The 19,475-nt window shown below is 36.9% G+C and overlaps 1 protein-coding gene across 1 annotated transcript; it reads right to left on the reverse strand.

Moving 5' to 3' along the window:
• Positions 1-8,960: 8,960 nt before the first annotated feature.
• On the reverse strand, positions 8,961-13,720 carry LOC148977645 (uncharacterized). The gene is made up of 4 exons (XM_089133893.1): positions 13,113-13,720; positions 12,601-12,688; positions 12,381-12,473; positions 8,961-11,207 (listed from the first exon to the last, which is right to left on the reverse strand). The coding sequence occupies exons 1-4, from the start codon at positions 13,220-13,222 to the stop codon at positions 11,106-11,108; spliced, it is 393 nt and encodes a 130-aa protein (XP_088990019.1). The 5' UTR covers positions 13,223-13,720; the 3' UTR covers positions 8,961-11,105.
• Positions 13,721-19,475: the final 5,755 nt, after the last annotated feature.

A 19,475-nucleotide genomic window follows, 5' to 3' on the forward strand; every position in this document is an offset into this window, starting at 1 on the left:
GCAAAAGCCGATAGAAGAGGTTAAAGTGGAATTTTCAGTCCCAGTCAGGTTATTTTCAATCTTGTTCCGGTGTCTCAGCAATTTTTTTTTTTTCAATTTCCTTTCCACACATATGACTCTTCAGATCTCCAGTGACAGATTTGATTTCTGCGCATTGTTATTATTAGATAATTAAATTTTGCGGGATCCCACAAGTCAATTCTTTCGCCCGCTTCCCACCCACATCCGCATCTTCCTTCCCGCATCCAGCAATTCAAAACTTGTCCCACGCCACAGTCTTCCACACTCTTTTGGGTCGGGCCCCACGCGTCCCGTGATCATGGCAAATGCAATTAGGTGCTAATAAAATACAACTGAACATTTACAAATTAATAATTTATGGTATTTGATCATTAATACGACAAATGGATTGTTTATTTGTTTAATTATTATTTTTTTTTTTGGATGGATTTTATTAGGATGTGTAAAGTAGCCTCTAGGCTATTAAAAGTGTAAGGTAAATTATTACTTTTAATACACCACAGTATATTTTAGAGTCATTACGTTTTTCAAAACCAAATAAAAACCGACATGAACACAAAGAGTGATTTAGCACATGTGCTTTGAACTAGATTTGTAAAATAATTGTCCTTCTTTTATTATTGTGAAGTGTCTTCAAAACTGAAGGACTGATTTAGCTATGACATGAACCATTTTATCACTAAATGTGGCGAGTTTGATGTTAAACTCATAATGAAAGAGGCGATTGGTGAGTAAACAAGCTAATTCAAAGTTAAATGTTTTGATTCGACAAAGTTTTGGATGCAGCTCTCAGCAGAGATGGGTTAAAGCTCTGCTCATAGCTGAAGAACTGTTGAACCCTCCAGCCACCTATTTCCTGATCTGACCTGTTCGGATGTGCATTCATTTGAAAACGGCAACATAAACAAACATCCATTTTACCCACAGCCCATGGTCATCTCTCATATACTTTCGTCTGTAAATCTATAAAGCTCAAAGTCAGCTTTCAGATTCCAGAGCTGCATTTCTCCTAATAAAGACATGTGGTCTGCGTTTACTTTCTCTCTTTTTTTATCTTTATCTCCCCTCTCTCCTTCCTCTCTTTCATAAGAGGGACTCTCTATTGTATCTCTCATCTGAACTGTGGTTAGAGGGGTTGTTGTGTGGAGAAGGGGGAGGTGGTGAGGGGATTGAGGGATTGGAAGAGCATGGGCATCCTTTCTCATTCAGGAAAGGTCCTTATTCACACTGTTATTTCACTTAAGACCGTTTTTCTAAACATAACCATGGAAGTAAGTCACGGGCAACTGGCTTTGCTTAAATCGAGGACATAGACATAGAAACTTTAATAGGAACTAATGAAGAGAAAATGCAAAAAGAAAACGAGAAATTGGTATTTTATAGGGGTTTTTTTTTTTTTTTGTTAAGAACTATAATTGTCCAAATAAGGAATATGAATGAATAATGGCTTTTGTGAACCTGACTAGCATGTTTGGGCTGAGATGGCAGGGCCATCAGACTGACAGTTTCCCCAAGTGCGGCTGACAGAGTTCCCCGCCTGGCTTTTGTCGACTTTTAACACTGTGGATTTGTCAATCGACTCAGTGGCCTGAAGAGGCCTTCGCATTGTGCGGTGCGGCTTTTGGACGCTGCCAAGCAAGCTGCACGGGCGAAGGCTTTAAGAAAGAACACAATGAGCTGGAAAAAACCTGGCTACCTGTGAAACAAAACCAGGAACAGGCGGAGAAATATCCACCCGAGAGAGAGAGAGAGAGAGAGAAAGAAAGGACAAAAAAAGAGTGTCACCATCTGACGCTCTCTGTGTTTTTGCCACAGCCAACTCTCAGAGCACTATGAGTGAATGACAGCCTGAGAGAGAAAGAGAGAGAGAATGGGGAGGACTGGGTAAGCCTTGAATCCTTGTCATCGGCCCCTTCAGTATGAATAGGCCTAATGAATACGGCTAAGTGGTAAGAATCCATGGTCAGCAGCATCAAGGCAGGTAATACCGCCCAGATTTAATTGGGAGCAGGTATTGGAGGCTGTATTACTTTAATTGGTTAGGGGTGCTCTAAGTGGAAAAAGACAAAGTATAATGGCCAAATTGAGGCACACAATAGCACTTAGCACAGGATTGTATGCAATCGCTAATCTGCCGAGGAATGAGGCAATTCTGTGCCATTTTCTCAGTGAAACCAGCTGCACTGAGCTTGTCCCTTTTGTTCTCCCTTGGGAAAATGCAAGATTGAAACAGAAAATACCTTTACCCGGGCAATCATTTGCCACGTGTAGAAAGCGGATACAGCAGTGAGCGATGAAAAAAAGGAAAGAAGGGATCTTTGTGGTGGAAGAAAGGATGGAGAGGGAGATAAAAGCTGAAAGTGGGCCCTGTCACGGTCAGCCGAGGAGGAATACAGTGATGACATTTGCAGTGACAGACGAGCCTCCCAGGAAGGCTGGCCAGAGTTTAGAAGCAGGAATCTGATCTTTAAAAGACATGAGCTGTGATAATTAAAAGAGGACAGGTATTTAAGACTTGGGTTTGTCATTAATATTGACCGAGATCTGGTTTAAATCTTAATGATGCTCAGACAGCTGGACCTACACAATAGAGTGAGGTCTGAATTAAACACCAAGGCCTCTCCATTGACCACCGCAAAAAGACTTGAATTAACATGCAAACAAAGACATTGAGTGGTTTATGTCACTGTGGAAAGTTACTTCAAACATAGACAAACCAATGCTGTATCTGGACAACATATTTGTTGTAAAAGAAAGAGTAGACAGCAACCCAGCTAGCAGGGAACATTCTCAGAACATTGGCTGACATTCCCTACACGCAGAGGTGGAAAGAGTACTGAAAATTTGTACTCAAGTACAAGTAAAAGTAGTTGCTAAAATAATACTCGATTACAAGCAAAAGTACTGGTGTTAAAAATGTAAGTAAAAGTACAAAGTACCCCTCTCAAAAACTACTCAAGTACTAATTACTAATTACTTTTAGCTTGTGATATTTATTTACTTTTATGGAAACCAAGTTATAAAAATGGTTTAATATGATTATTATCATTAATGAATTATAATGCAAAATAAATAAGCTTATTGGGTTATTTTATTTATAAACTTCTTTTTTTTTCTTTTTCTTTTTTTTTTACAATAAAGATTTCCAAAAGTACCCTACTAATATTTCAAAAGTTATCAGCATTTAGCACTGACACAAATGTGCCATCTAGACAGACTGACGATCAGTGCAGTTACTGTTATGCCAGTGGGTCATGGCCGGCAAGATACTGTTTTTATGAAAGAGTCATTATTAAACTCTTCATTCTAAGCTTAAAACACGGATTCAATATTAATAAAACAATGTGTTGACAATGACATACAATATAACTTTTTAATCTAAGTTTACAATGATAAATTAGTACGGTATACGTGCTTGTCACCTGAGTAACGCTGAAGCTCATGTTTCAAGTGATTTTTAGTCAAATTATCGTGAGGTCTACCCAACTTTAAAAACAAAAACAACTGAACTATCAGATATCACTGCAGAAACAAAGTTTCTATAAACTTTCCTTCCTCTGTATAAGAACAACTCCTCCATGTGGGGTCATGGGCACTCGTCATCTGGTATTTCTTCGGAATTTTCAATGAATTCAGTGTCTCAAATGTCCATGTCCATTACGGCAAAGTTCTTTGATAACACTAAAATACAAACTGAAGGACGTGTGAGGACGAATATAGCTCTCCAGGAACCGGGATTTTTTTCCCGCTCCAAATACAAGGGTTATTATTGGCCCGCCCACAATCAGTTATTTCCATTGGATACCCAAATGCTGGTCAAAGATTTTAATAATTGTTGAATTCAAATTGTACAAGTACTTTGTAATTAATGGGATTTTTAAAGTAGTGAAGTACATTACTTAACTTAATTTGTACTCAAGTACAAGGAAAATTACAGACTAAAAAATGTACTCATAAAAGTACAAGTACACGAAAAAACTACTTAATTACAGTAATCTGAGTAGTTGTAATTCGTTACTTCCACCTCTGCCTACACGTTTGGTTAATGTTTTAAAGAAAACATTTGAATGTAATGTTTAAAGAATGTTTTAATGATGTTTTCTCATTTCAAATAATATTTCCTATAAGGTTGAATGTAAACTGAGATATAACGTTTTAACTGTTACATGTTGAGGATGTTTTGGGAATGTTGTTGAGATAACAGATTATACAATGTTCTCAATAAAACATTAGCACTGTGTTCCATAATAACAGAGGAGGAACATTATCAAGTCAACGTTCGCAAAGTTTGATCATTGATAAAATGTTTTTAATAAAACATTCCTTTTAATTGACTTTTTAACAAAAGTAGAACATTTTGCATGAAACATTTAAAGGTTTTTTAGGGATGTTGTTATCTTCTATAAATCATTGGCACAATTACAAAAAAGGAACATTATCAAAGCAACATTCATTAAATGTTTTGAAGACATTATTGGCCTGAGATGACAAAATCTCTATGATGTGTTAACATTAACAAAAGCTCAGAAAACTGTAAGGATATTTTAGGGAAGCTGTTTAGGTAACATATTGTAGAATTATTTTAACCTATAAAATATTGGCATAATTTTCTATAATAAAAGAGGAACATTATCCAAACAGCATTCGTGAAGTGTGTTATTATTCTGAACTGTTGCACCAAATGTGTTTACAAGAGACGAGAAGCTGATTCGAGGTCAATGTAGATCGCCGTTTAAAACCACCAATAACAGCGTGATTTTCCCATGACTTAAGAACATTTGAAATTGACAAACAGCGCAAATAAAGAAAAGTTTTTGTTAATCTGCGCAAAATGTCTGTTGTCTAAATTGTGTGATGTGACACATTAGCTCAAACAACAGAACTCTGGTCAATGGAACTGAACTTTTTCACAACTGTAAGGTTTTTTTTTTTTTTTTTCCAGTTTACATAGCTTGAAGAATTCTCTTATCCTTGATATATGTCTTTCAGTATTAGATCTTACTTTCTTAGAATTGTATGACAATCGCAATAAATCTGTGTGTACTTTTGAATAACAGATAGATTTGTTTTAATACAGATGTTTTACTTTCTGCTGAAATTTTATAAGAATGTTATAGGATAACGTTCTAAAAATGTTGTTATTAAACATTAATGGAAGGTCGTCACAAATCATTTTCAGAGTGTTCTTAGAGAATTGTATGCCATCTTTAAAGAGAACATTCTCAGAACAAAAAGAAAACTACCCCCTGAACATTAGGGAATGACGTTCTAAAAATGTTAGCATTAAATATATTTAGAACGTTTTTAGAGAATGTTATCCTAGCTTTTATGAGAACATAAAAATAAATCTGGGAACCAAAATAAAAATACCCCTGAAAACATTATTAGAACAATGCATGGTAATGTTCTCAGAACATTTTTAGAACATAAATAAATAAATAAATAAATAAATAAAAATAAACAAACATCTAGCAGGGAAGTTCTCGGGGCAGGATAATCCCACAAACAAATCATAGCATAGTATACTGGTCTTGAAAAGACATCTTTGATTCACTATATGGATGTAATTGGTCACTGTATGTGGTAAGCAACTGATAGAGAGCATTTTATTTGTGTTTTGTGTTTTGTGGTAGTGGTTTTTGAAATGCTATAATTAGTGTGCTGTGGGTAGTGTTTTGTTGCTTGCGTTTAATGCAGTGCATGGTATTCTGTGTTTATCGAATCGTGTCTAGTGTTTTGACTGTCTTTTCCAGTGCCACATACCTAACAGCATGATGTGACAGACCATATGGAAAACATGTAAGGTGACAGGGTATTCTTATATGTGCTTCTGGTTAAAGAGATACTTCACCTCTGGAAAGATGAATGTGTATTTAAAGGGGTGGTTTACTGCCTTTTCTCTTTGCATGATTGTGTTTATGGGGTGCAATATAACATGTATTTGAGGTTTTTCTTTTTTAAAAATCGTATTTTTCATAAATTTCAACTTTATTGTAAGCCGCTTTCTCCTCTGTCATTTGAATGACCGGTTAACTTCCTGAGTCTATGAAACCACTCCCCCAGAAACAAGCAGTGGGCTCAGATTGGTTAGTATGGGCCGGTGTGTTGTGATTGGCTATACTGTAGTGTACGTTGTCCGGAAGGTTCAAGCCCATTACCTTTACGGGCGAAAGTTGCACGTGTGTTCCTGTCAAATGTACATAATGGTGTCGATACTGCAGTATCAGTATGAGCCAGAATCAGACCCAGAAAGCGGCGATGAAGAGAGTCAAGCAGAACCTGTCCAAACACGGCTCTTACAAAACGTTTCTGAATGGTAATTTGCCTATATTTTTTTAACTTTATACACGTTTGTTTTACACAATATCATCGAACTGACTGGCTACTATTTACACAAACAGCATTGGCATTGGTTTACGTTCTTAATCAAATCGAAAATAACGTCATAAAGTATATACAGTATATATATATATATATATATACTATATATATATATATATATATATATATATATATATATATATGAAAAATACATTTACAACATTAGTACATATGCAAAATTCAGGTCCATAATGTTTGTACGCATTTGTCGCAGACACAAAATAACATAACTAGCAACCTAGTGTCTATAAAGTCAGGCTATGTCTGGAATTATACATGCAAATACATTTAAACTGATTAAGTCTTAGCCTAACCAACAACTGCTGCCTCTGGATTTAAAGTTCTGGATTAAAAGTTTAAAGTAAAGTTTTTGAATTTGGAGCTTTCTAGAATGAGAAAAGCCAGAAAATGTATTTTTGGCTTATGTGGATGAAAGACAACAACTCCCAGAATGCACTTGCTTCGCTGCCCAAGAAGGCCACGCCTACCGGTAACAGAGCACTGTAGTTAAACAACAAGTCTAGGCTACCAGTGAGTCTCCGTGATGAGTCTGCCTGAAAAAGTCTTTTGAGATCGCCCAAAATGTCCGGGATTCGGCTTTTGTGTTCTACACTTGCTATTCAATATGTTTACTGTGGCGAGCAGGACGAGACTGAGGGCCACGGGAGAACGATGGGAGGCCGGTGGCGTGATTACCCGATGAGCGGCACCTGTGAGACGCATCGGTCTCGTATTTCGAAACGGAGGAGCAGGAATTTTCTTAGCAATGTTAAAACGCACATCAACCGATCACTTGTTTAGCGTTCATGTAAACACTACATTTAGATTCACCAATCGGAATGAATTCAGTTAGATTGAAACAAAAGCTGTACATGTAAAAAATGAATGACGACTGCAGAAAGCAAAATCTGAATCCCGGACATCGACGGTCGGACATGTCAGGGAAAAAGAGGATGGCAACCCCTACTACTCGGCTTTCTCCACAGACCAAGAGCCTGCTAGCTTAGCTTCCAAAAAAGATAGCTGACACTATGTGTTCATTCTAGGAGAGAGATCCCACCCTCTATGGGTGGGTTGAAACATGTGGGACAGACCCGTGATGAGTAGGGTTGGGTATCGAGAATCGAGTATCGATTGGAACCGGGACTAACTTTTTGTTTTTTCCAGAATCGTTTAAAAGTTAAAATTTCGATTCCTAGTTTCGATATTCACAGTCTGCCGAGCGGAAGAAGAAACCGCTGAACACCACCAATGAAGAAGCGTCTACCGGAAGTGTTGGCATAACCGCGCGAGTCGAACATGAGTAGCTTACGTCGGCGGTCCAAAGTGTGGCTTCACTTTTCTAAAAATAACAAAATCTCGGCAAAATGCAAAATTTGTGACAAAAGGAGTATTTGTGACAGGAGTATTTCCTTCAGAAAGGATTATTTCCTTCAGAAAGACCATTGGTTAGGAAGGTTAGCTAAACTTTTTTGACCCTGCCTCTTAAAAGAATCGGAATCGAGAATCGTTAGGAACCGGAATCGAAACAAGGAATCGGAATTGGAATCAGAATCGTTCAAATTCAAACGATACCCAACCCTAGTGATGAGTCTGCCCGAAAAAGTATATATATATATATATATATATAGAGAGAGAGAGAGAGAGAGAGAGAGAGAGAGAGATTTTTTCATAAAAAAAACATCCTAATTTAGAAATAGGCTAAAAATCTATTTTCAGTTTTTGACTCTCTCTTTTGAAAACTAATTTTTGAAGTGCATTCAAGACTTGGAAGTAAACGTCCACTTCAATGATTGCGAAAAATTTTTGCATATTCAAATAATTTTCAACATTACGCGTGGAATTGTTTTGAAAACCTCCGATCTTGAAACAAAAACGAGTTATTGTTGAAACATTTGCCAACAATGTGAAACATTTATGCGTATGTGTGCTTGCTTAATAAGTCTCGGTTGTGGCAAATTAAGTTTAAGTACTTGGAGTTAACTTAGTTATAACCAACAAGGGATGTATTACGGTATTTAGTGTAAATGGAATTATAAATGATTATACCATGGTCTGTCTGAATACTCGATTCTGATTGGCTAGAAGGTGTGCAATAAAATGCACAGGCAGGTCTAAGTCAGTTTAATCACTGGTCAATCACACCGTCAATTGTACCCTTCATGTCAAATACCCTTTAAGTTGTCAATGTTAGTACACTGTAAAAAGTAATAAGTTGACTTTACTAGGAAAAGCTGTGGAAACTGATTGCCTCAACATTTTCAAGCAAATTAGGTCATCATTTTTGAGTTGATACTACTTTCTACTTCTTTGTAGAGTTAACTTGTGTATTTGTAGAGGTTACCATAAAACTTGAGTACAGGTAACTTAATAATCTCAAGTTAAGGCAACTTACAGATTTAAGTTGAGATTTGTAAGCATAACTTACACAAAACAGTTAATTTAACATGTCTGCTTGTTCTACTTACTAGAGGAATGTGTGGAAACTGATTGCCTTAAATTTCTCAAGCAAATTGTACTCAAAATTCTGAGTTGAGAATACAAAGAAAGACAACACATTTGGCAAACCACTAGAATGTTTATTTGTTCAACAACAATATGTTAAAACATTACTGGCCCGCCAACAACATTTTAGAAATAAAGCACATAATGCACTCAAGAAAAAAAAACAAAGTACTAAAGACAATAAAAACAATGTTTCTTTGTTTTTAACATCTTTACAAAGTGGTTGAAAGCAGAGCATGCAAGTCACACAGTTTGGTACAGAATTCCTTTCCTACTACAGTTCTCTTTAAAATTCTCTTCTTATAAAACTATTCCAAAACCAAACAAGTAACATCCTTTTAAATAAGGATTTTTTTCTTTCCTTTTTTCTTTTCAACAATTGAAAAACAGTGAAGTATCTATAAAACAGTACTGAACAATTTTCTTTAGAGTTCTCTTAAATGAACACTCCGCTGTTTTATTTCATATTAAGGGAATAGTTCACTTTGAAATTAATTTTTGATATGTTGTATCTTACTTCAAGGGCATCCGGATGTAGGAGTCTTTGTTTCCGCAGTGGTTTCAATTTTGATATTTTTAGGTCAAAGCGTCCTTGTCTGTCAGTCACATAATGCAGGTCTATGGTCACCACCACAAAGAGCATGCACAGAGAAGTCAAAATTAAACATGATTTAATGACTCGTAAATGTAAGTACACATTGATGGCCTAAGACACGAAACGAGCGGTTTGTGTGAGGAAACAAACAGTATTTATATCGTTTTTACCTCTTGTTAACAGCCATGTCCAGCTGATCTGGATCAGATGTCCAACTGAACCGTATTGAACCATGTCCAACGTTCTGCAAGAAGTGATCTCGCGCGTCTACGTCACGCATTGTTTACACAGAGATTTACCTTTCACTAAACATATTTAGATATATCGAAATAATTTTTTATTGCGATTTCCTGTATATCTAAATATGTTCAGATCTTCACAGTGAAAGGTAAAACTTCCGAAATCTCCGTGTAAACAATAAGTGACTTAGACGCGCGCGAGAGATCACTTCCAGCGGAACGTTGGATATGGTTCAGTTCGGTTCAGTTGGACATCTGATCCAGATCAGTTGAACATGGCTGTTAACAAGAGGTAAAAACGATATAAATACTGTTCGTTTTCTCACAAACCGCTCGTTTCTTGTCTTAGGCCATCAATGTGTACTTACATTTACAAGTCATTAAATCATGTTTAATTTTGACTTCTCTGTGCATGCTTTTTGACGTGGACCCCCTAAACATCCATTGTATGACTGACAGACAAGAACGGTTTGACCGAAAAATGTAAAAATTGAAAATACTGTGGAAACAAAGACACCTACATCTTGGATGCCCTTGAGGTAAGATAAAACGTACCAAAAATTAATTTCAAAGTGAACTATCCCTTTAAACTATGTTATTTCCTCACAAAGACGAGTTGATGCATACCTCTCACGTCTCAGTGCGTGCACTCAATCGTTTTAGCGCGACGCGACACATTGATAGCACTTAGCTTAGCACAGTTTATTCATTAGGATCCAAAAAGAGATGAAGTTAGAAGCGACCAAACACCTCCACGTTTTCCCTATTTAAATACAGTTACACGTTGGTAAGCAGTTACATGACCGAGAATGGTGTATGATTACACCAGTGTAAAATGGATAACTATAATGTATGGCGGAATAGCACTTGAGAGCACTTCGACTTGGCGCAGTAATATCATCACTCCTAAAAAATCCTCTCATCATCAGTAGTGATGATATTACTGTGCCAAGTCGAAGCGCTCTCAAGCGCTATTCCGCCATACATTGTAGTTCTCCACTTTACACGCTTAGAAAAGCGGCACATTTTATTTTGTCACCATACTTGGTCGTATAACTACTCGTGTAACTGTATTTAAATAGGGAAAATGTGGAGGTGTTTGGTAGCTTCACTGCTTGGATCCTAATGAATGAACAGGGATAGTTAAGGGCTATCAAAGTTTCGCTGCACGTCAGAGAAATTAAGTGTACGGCGCACTGAAACGAGAGAGGTATGTAACAACTTGTCTTAGTTAAGGGAATAAAATAGTTTAATATAAAAAAAATGGTGGAGTGTTCCTTTAAAGACAGCTCATTGCTTGTGGAAGATTTTCAAGATCATCCACAACCACTGTACCTTCCAGAATGATTGCCGTTGTTGTGGCATCAAGATGCAGGGAGTAGGGTATGGCAGCGGTTGCAGACGATTCGGGAATCACTGTCAGAACTCATTTCAATGTTGGACATATCTTCATTGTCATCACAGTCCTAAAAATGGGAATAGCATATAACAAAAATTAGGTAATAGAACAAGACATATTTTAACGGAACACTCCACTATTTTTTCATATTAAACTATGTTACTCTCTTTACTAAGACGAGTTGATACATACCTCTGTCGTCTCAGTGCGTGCACTCAATGGCTCTGGCGTGCGGAGACACTTTAACACTTAGCTTAGCCCAGTTTATTTAAACAGAGAAGCGACCAAACATCTCCACATTTTCTCTATTCAAATGTGGTTACACGGCCAAGTATGGTGACACAAAATAAAATATGGCGGTGTTTGGTCACTTCTAACTTCATCTCAATTTGCATCCTAATGAATGAACTGGGCTAAGCTAAGTGCTAACAATGTTTCTCCATGCACCAGAGCGATTGAGTGCAGGCACTGAGACGAGAGAGGTATTCATAGAGAGGTATTCATCAACTCATCTTTGTTAAGGGAATAACATAGTTTAATATGGAACAAAATGGTGGAGTGTTACTATAAAGGGATAGTCCACTCAAAAATTAAAATCTTGTCTTAATTTACTCACCCTCAAGTTGTTATAAACCTGTATGAGGTTTTTTTTTTCATCTGCTGAACTGAAAAGAAGATATTTTGATGAATGTTGGTAACCAGACTGTTGAGAGTAGCCATTGACTTCCATAGTGGGAAAAAAAAACTATGGAAGTCAATGGCTAATCTCAACTGTTTGATTACCGAACTTCTTCAAAATATATTATTTTGTGTTCAATATAAGAAAGAAACTCAAACAGGTTTGGAATAACATAAGAGTGAGTAAATAACAACATCGTTTCATTTTGGGTGATCGATCCCTTTAAGAGCACATAGTCATTAAAATATGAAACTAAATTAAAAACCCTTTGTGTCTAAATGTAAAGGCCTTTTCAGGGGGAAAAACATTCATCAAACCACTGCATGAAAAGACAAATAAAACTGATGGTCGGTTATATAAATTAAAACTAATATAAAATGTATCTTCTAACTGTCTTTTTTCTTCTAAACTCTTAATTTATCTTTCACTTTCTTTTCTCCAACCCTTACTTTGTTTCACTGTCCTGACAGTTTTTCATGCCTTTCTTCTTGCCAGATATCAACTGTTTGAAGAACAGTTAGACTGTTAAACAAGAATCACATCAGAGATGAAAATACTTACAAAAGATGTCTTGTAAAAATCATTGTGGTCCTCCTCGAAAAGGTGGTAGGCCATGATGAAGAACGCTGTTCGTTCCGCATTGATATTAGATTTCTGCAAAGTTATAAAAATGTATATTGAATAGCACTCGTTACTAGCAAAACGTCAGAGCAAAAAACAACAGTAAAAGCAACATATGTTTTGCAATCGAGACATAATTGTGATATGTCGATGAGCTTACGTCATTTTGAATCTGCTGCAGAATCTTAAGTTTGGAGCCAATATCTCCAGATTTAGCCTTGAATTTATTGATGAAACGTTGAGCGAATCTGTCACAAAATAAAGACAAAATAAGGTAATAACTGCTTGTTAGTTACACTTCTTAATTAATGCGTCATGTAATTAATTTTCATGTGAACGACACGTGAGCATTGAACTTTCTAGAAAGAAGGAAAGTTACGTTAGCTGCTATCTAGGCCGCACAGCCAGGGTTTTTACATTTTAGATAAACCCCAAACTTAAACGATCAACACAGCATACAAACTGTAACTAATATAAAACACGTGTTCAGTAAAAATCGTTTTTTAATCTAGTAACTTATGCCGCTTGTCTCAACTGGTCTCATTCGACATAAAACTAACGTTACTTCAGTGTGTCTTTTCCTCTTACTGCACAATGAGCAAAATAAATTCTGTTTTTAAGCTATACAATGACATTAAAGTTGATAAATAGTTGTTCAAGAGGCTAGCATACCTAGTTTTGCTGCCGCATCCATTCCCGAACACGAGCTGAAGTCCCTCGTCGATGTCGTCTCGTCTTGACGTCTTCCTCAAGTTCAACCGTCCAATTGCGCAAATGCGCATGCGCGAGTTGAAAAAAAAAATAATAACCGAGTTGTTTCGTCTTATGCTGAAACTTAATAACCAAAGTAAATGTATAAAGATTTGTTACTAAAAATATAAAGGACTGTGAAGTAGCAGCCGATGGGCTTGCTTTTTATCTTCCCAGTTATTTTTTTAAGCGTGCAGGAAAAAAAGATTCAGAACCTATTAACTATATATTAACCTATTAACTATTTTCAAACTAATTGTATGGTATTTACTAAAAATGTTGTTAATTTCACTATTATTATTATTATTACTATCCAAATTCTGTGCTCCAGAAATTTTCAACAGTGTGAAAATGCCTTTAGTACAATACACTTACCAAACTTAAGTACAATGTACTAGATTTGTTTAGTTTGACTATTGCATCCACCTAAAAGTTCACAGTACACAGTGTAATCAAGTTAAATCAACTAAGTTTCTAAAGTAAGTTAAATTCACTAGTTTTTCTTAAGTAGAATCAGCAATTACTTTTTACAGTGTACTGTAATTGACCAATCCACGGCTAGCTGTGCAGTAAACGATTTTATCCCTTACATGCATCATTTGTCACACTGTCATTCTTATAGGCTACTAAAGGTATGCATGTGACGTCACCGTCAGCAGGAGTGACTGCAGTTACGTCCACTGAGTGGCAAAACGACTGAGCAGCAGCATTTGTTTACATTTTGGATGCAGAGAAAAACACACACAACACATCCAAAACGGGGAATAACTTTAAGATTGACTGTACAACTAGATTTGACAAGAAATCTGAGGTATATTTTAACAGACTGCTGAAAGCTAAAGCACAGAGAACCAAATGGATCAGTGCAATTCCTAGAAACAACTGGACTCCAGGCAGCCAAAGATGGATTTGCAGTTATCATTTTGTCAATAATGCTGAGTTTAGTGGTAAAATCATACCTTATTTTGTATTCACAACTCATCAATTAAATATTTACCATTTTATATTCTGTACAATTGGATGTTTTTTTTTTTTTTTAAATAAACCTGACATAATGCTACGTATATAATTGATATAAGTGATCACCCGGATTTAGACCTACCTATAGGCTTATTGTATATAAAGCATTCACAGGTAAATTTCCCTGGCTTCGAAATCAGGTACATTAATGTCAGGAAACACGATTCCTGGCTGCATGTCAATACCCATGGATCAGTTGGAATGTTTTAAGTTGTAAGGAACACTATATCGAGTCCAACCTTTATTTTAAACTGATAATCGTTCGTTTTACTCACGTTTTCACAGTTTCCCTATTGAATCCAGTCACTTAGCAGGCTCTTTTGCCACACAGCCTGGCTGAGGGGAAGTGTTCCGTTGGGAAAGTGACGTCAACGCCCAACTTTCAACCCGAAAATGGTCTTATGACCATTGCAATAACTCTGAAGCTATTCAGTTAAGGTAAAAAAAAATAAAAATAAAAATAAAAAAAAAAAACTGCATAGTGCTGCTTTAATAAAATGAAACATAATGTCGCTCACTAAAGCTATTATTCAGGATTACAGCAAGCAAATGGCTTAAGCAGTGAAAAAAGCAGTGTTCTCTACGTATCCAAAGCAAAGGAAACAGTAATTCACAATTATCACAATTCAGTTTGACTGTGGCGCTACCATATAAATACTCAGTACATATGATCTGTATCAGACAAAGCAATATGTGACAAATGGTAAAGACACTGTTACTCACACTTGTGTGTGACTGTCGGATCCAATGTAGTTGGCAAGGTATCATCTTTTATTTTTAGTCTCTCTGAAAAGCCTGCATCTAACTTGTTTAAAAACGATTCCAAATAAAAATGAAACAAACAAACAAACAAACAGTATCTTACTGACGCAGTCTGACTGGAACTTAGTTAAAAATAAAGTGAATCCACGTTTTCTTAATGTTAAGATCACAAGGTTGGTATTGCAAAGAATGTGTTTTTCCACAACTTGCCACTTCAAAACGTCTTGTAATTCTCAGAGGCATCTCTATGGTTTCGTTGCTAGAGTAATCATGTGTTTGCATCTCCCTCCTATGTACTACTACATGACATGCAAAAATCGGTGGGCGGGGCTAAGAGGCCATGATCTTTTTCAAACTATGACCTAATGATGTGAAAAAAAGCATTTCAAGTTTTGCTGATGATCTGTCCTATTCTTTTGTTTTCTGCCTGCTGTAACTATGAGTGAAATGTCATTTCATCATTGTGTATCAGACCTTGCCACCTTGAGGAATAATTGTGGATTGCACTTAATCAGTCATCAAAGATTCAATTATCTGTTGTGCAGAAAAAGAAAAAAAAAACCCAGGTCACTAAAGACCTGAGATATGCGTTTAAGGTTTACTCTACATTAAGCAAACAGGTAGCACAGTGACCACAAATGGGAATGCAGAAAGTGATATGATTCCTGATATAATTAGATACTGCAGCAAACTAGGACTGGCTACTAAAAAGCTTTACTAATCTTTAGTGATTTAACGGTCAGTGTGAACACAGCTTTAGGTCTTCTTGACGCTTTGGATTTGATCCAAATAAACTTTAATGCGCTTAATTGGCATTTAATTTAATGCTAAGAGTAAATATGTTAATGATTCAAGACTGCATAACTATTTGTGCTATGGTGAGCAGATGGATGTTACATCGAAGGTCAAGCTATTGAGTGTTAGCTGGGTGATTCCAGCATCAAAATGATCATACAAAGAGGGATGAATGTAGACATGTAGACAATGTACATACAAAGTCATGTCTACATACAGTATTTGGCCATGCATTCCATGTGTATGACAGCTAGCTTTATATTTTTTGTTTACACTTAGTCTTCATATCTAAATTAGTCTTTATCTCTAAAAATGGGTTTTATGGCTGTATGTTCTTGGTTTTATGGAGTCAAATTATCCAAGTAAGGTAACAAACGGAAATGATTTAAAATCATGCATTTCTGTTGCACTTACCATCCCTGGATTTATTCTTATTAATGGGCATATTGTTAATATTAGTATAAAGCAAGAGCGATGTGCAGGTTGTACTGAGAAACACTGCACCATTTGTAATAGTTATCTTAAATACTATGTTACAGTGCTGTTAGAATACGTGAACAGTGTAATTATTATTTTGAAATAATACATCATATAATCACTTAATTCAATATGATTTAAGGAAATTTAAGTCATAATATAGAAAATTTATCACAATAACCTTTATTTTCTGGAGTGAATGCAATGGAAGCATTGTTTAAGCATTGTTTCTATCCAAACCAAATCAATTCACAACCCTAAAGATGATGTTTGGCCATGTTTACACCTGGTATGAAGATGCATTTTGGTCGACGAGGGAGACATACCAGTTTAGACCAAATATTTTAATCTATCTATTTTATTTTTAATCCACTTTCGGCCAATTCTGTCCTGATTTCTATGAGGGGAGGGTCTAAGGGTGGGATGGATGGAATTTTTTCAGATCTTTCGATCTAATTGTTAAAAAAAGCTTATTATTTGAACTCGCTTGAAGACTCTCCTCTGATGGCCACAAGGACACCATGAATGTGGTGAGTGCGTGTCATAAATCAGAAAAGATGAGAGAACATCATGCTTGTTACGTTTTTCGTCTTCAAACCAAACTTGGGTCTTCAGCCGAGTTTAAATCTCGTCTGGCAAGCGAGCTTCTCACAATGTTCATGCATCAAGTCAGTAGGTGAAGACTAGGCGGTCTTTTGTTGCTGTTCGAATGCATTCGACCACATTAGTATTTACGCTATGAAATGAATCTGGTCGAATGCAGTGTGGCTGAAAACTATTTAGACCCTGATTAGAGAGAGAGAGAGAGAGAGAGAGAGAGAGAGAGAGAGAGAGAGAGAGAGAGAGAGAGAGAGAGAGAGAGAGAGAGAGAGAGAGAGAGCATGCGAGACCCTTTCAAACTATTAACTTTAATTAAAAATAACTACGGTATTCTGAAAAACAAAATATTTCAAAAGAAATGGGGAAAAAAGCAACTGATGAAATGCAATATTGTTCAGAGCTCACCACTGATGTCAAAGCATTTTACTTACATTAGAAGCACGTTATGTAACACCTATTTAAACAGGTGGAGATAAAAACAGATCTACATGGACAAATGCATTTCCATCTAAACATCTTTATCACAGATTAAATCGGGAACTCTAAAATGGGATTATATCATGAAGTCTAAGACAGTGGCAATAAACTAAGCATTAGGGTGATGTGTGTGTGTTTGTGCATGATATTTCTCTCGTCTCATCTGTGGTGTCAAAACAAAGTGCTGTGCTCAGGTTCTGAGGAAGAACGATCTGCCACCTCCCTCCCGTACCTCAGCCTGCTGCCTTAAAGCAGCTCTTTAGAAATCAGGTATTTGTCACTTTTAATGAACATTATTTCACACCAGGCCTGAAAAAAAGGAAAGAAAAAAAACATACACATATTCTAAAATAACCAGAGTCCTAGTTTGTATGGTTGTGTGAGATGTGACAGAAGGTGTTATTTCATTAGGAAGGACCATATTATTGGTGTAGTGATATCCAAAAGGGAGAGTAAAAATAGCAGGGTTCTGTTAACATCATCTCGTAAAGGTACTTTCATTGTATGCCTTTTAAACATCTTATTTTCCAGCCAGGCAAGTGCATTTATCACTAATTGAAGTTAGTCTTTGGTTTCAAAAGATTAAATATTGATAGTTTTTGTTGTCACAAAATAAAATATTTGTGTGATTTTTCTTAGAAAAAAAAGGAAAATTTGAAACAATTTACACAATTTAATAAATTAATATTTACTTTAATAAAAGTAGAAGTAACATAATGACAACCATACTTAAGTAAAAAGTAAAAAGTACCTGATTTTAAACGTACTTTAAGTATTAAAATTAAAATTACGTGCATAATTTATTTTCTTAATGTCTATTTTCTAATGATTAATAAAACATTTAATTCTAACTCATTCAACCTAATATAGTTGCGTCGCACAGTCAAGAACTTATCTGAAGCAGCAGAGAGGAGCAGTAACTGGCTGTGGTTGAGGCGGAAAGATTCTGGCTGGCTGTGTACAGGCTGCCACGCTACGGTTTCTTAGAGTCTGTTGGTTTACTTGTAAAGTAATTACAGTTATTACGTTCCTGTGTATATTTCGTGAATGACGGTTGGTGTTTGGGCAGATATTCTGTTTTGCAGTAGGTAGTATGCCGTACGGAACCGTTGCCACTGAACCAACTATGACAAAGACAGTGGGGCTCGACAGCCTTAGTCAAACGGGTTGGCGCATATGGTTGGGTTGCAGAAATATTGTGCTTAGATCACATGTGAACTACGAGGAAGGAGCAACCTCAGCAGTAGGAGGGAAGTAAAGGTCAGTAAGCTGGGCTGAGTTGAGTGGGGGACGGTGGGAGGTGACTCTGGGACGCCAGAGTTACTGTCGAGCCCTCTTGAGGTGTCATGGGCTAGTCGACAAAACACTGAGGACGGAAGGCACCCACTTGGACACCCTAGAGATGTCCCCTACTTGGCATGCTGGTCCACTGGGGAGACCACATTGTAATTGCAGCCATTGTGTGTGTTGACGCGCTAAGTACACTGCAGCCATCAACGCCGGACAGAAGAAGATTCACATTACCATATGGAAAGAAGCGTAAATGAATGGCGAAGCATAGGTTACTGTAAAGGTATGTCTTAGTCTTGGCAAAAGCCGAGTACAAATCAGCATGAAGTTTTTAACATCTACTCTTGTGTAATGGAAATCATGAAGATCTGTTGACGTCCAGTGACTGCGCTGAATAGTGCTGCTGGTAAAAAGGGAAAGACCTTATGACAGCCTGGAGAGACAGCTGACAGAAGGAAAGAGACCCCAATGGGAGTGGTAAGGGTTAGCTGCCCTTGTCGGCAGAATCCAGCTCCGTGTTTACAGAGGCCTGCCCATCGCATCAGGACCTTTTCGACGAAGCCTTCCTCGCCTGAATGACAGTCCTCAGATCTGCTTCTTACTGGCCTTGCAGGAAGCGGTCATCAAGCATACTTTTCTTAGTCACTTCCTGCTTTTCTGAGGGCCAGTCGATTTTGAATTTTTCTACAACCCGGGTCACAACCTCCAGCAGCTCATCAAAGGCAGGAGAATGTGCAGATGGAGTCACATTCTCCTACCTCGTGGTTCAAATGATCTCATTCCTCAGAACCAGACAACTCGAACATCGGGTCCTCTTCACAGGCGGAAGAAGCCGCTGAGCGGGCTTCCACCTCATGAGTGGGA

The sequence above is a fragment of the Pimephales promelas genome, chromosome 8, assembly GCF_988280905.1.
Source record: "Pimephales promelas chromosome 8, fPimPro1.hap1.1, whole genome shotgun sequence".
In the NCBI taxonomy this organism is placed as follows: domain Eukaryota; kingdom Metazoa; phylum Chordata; class Actinopteri; order Cypriniformes; family Leuciscidae; genus Pimephales; species Pimephales promelas.

Bases quoted from the DNA above. Each gene is read 5' to 3' on its own strand.
- LOC148977645 (XM_089133893.1), bottom strand. From the start codon at position 13,222: ATGCGCATTTGCGCAATTGGACGGTTGAACTTGAGGAAGACGTCAAGA. The intron at 12,474-12,600 runs GTAAGCTCATCG...ATAACTTTGCAG, and splicing joins TGCAGCAGATTCAAAATGAC to AAATCTAATATCAATGCGGA. The intron at 11,208-12,380 runs GTAAGTATTTTC...TCCCATTTTTAG, and splicing joins ATTTTTACAAGACATCTTTT to GACTGTGATGACAATGAAGA.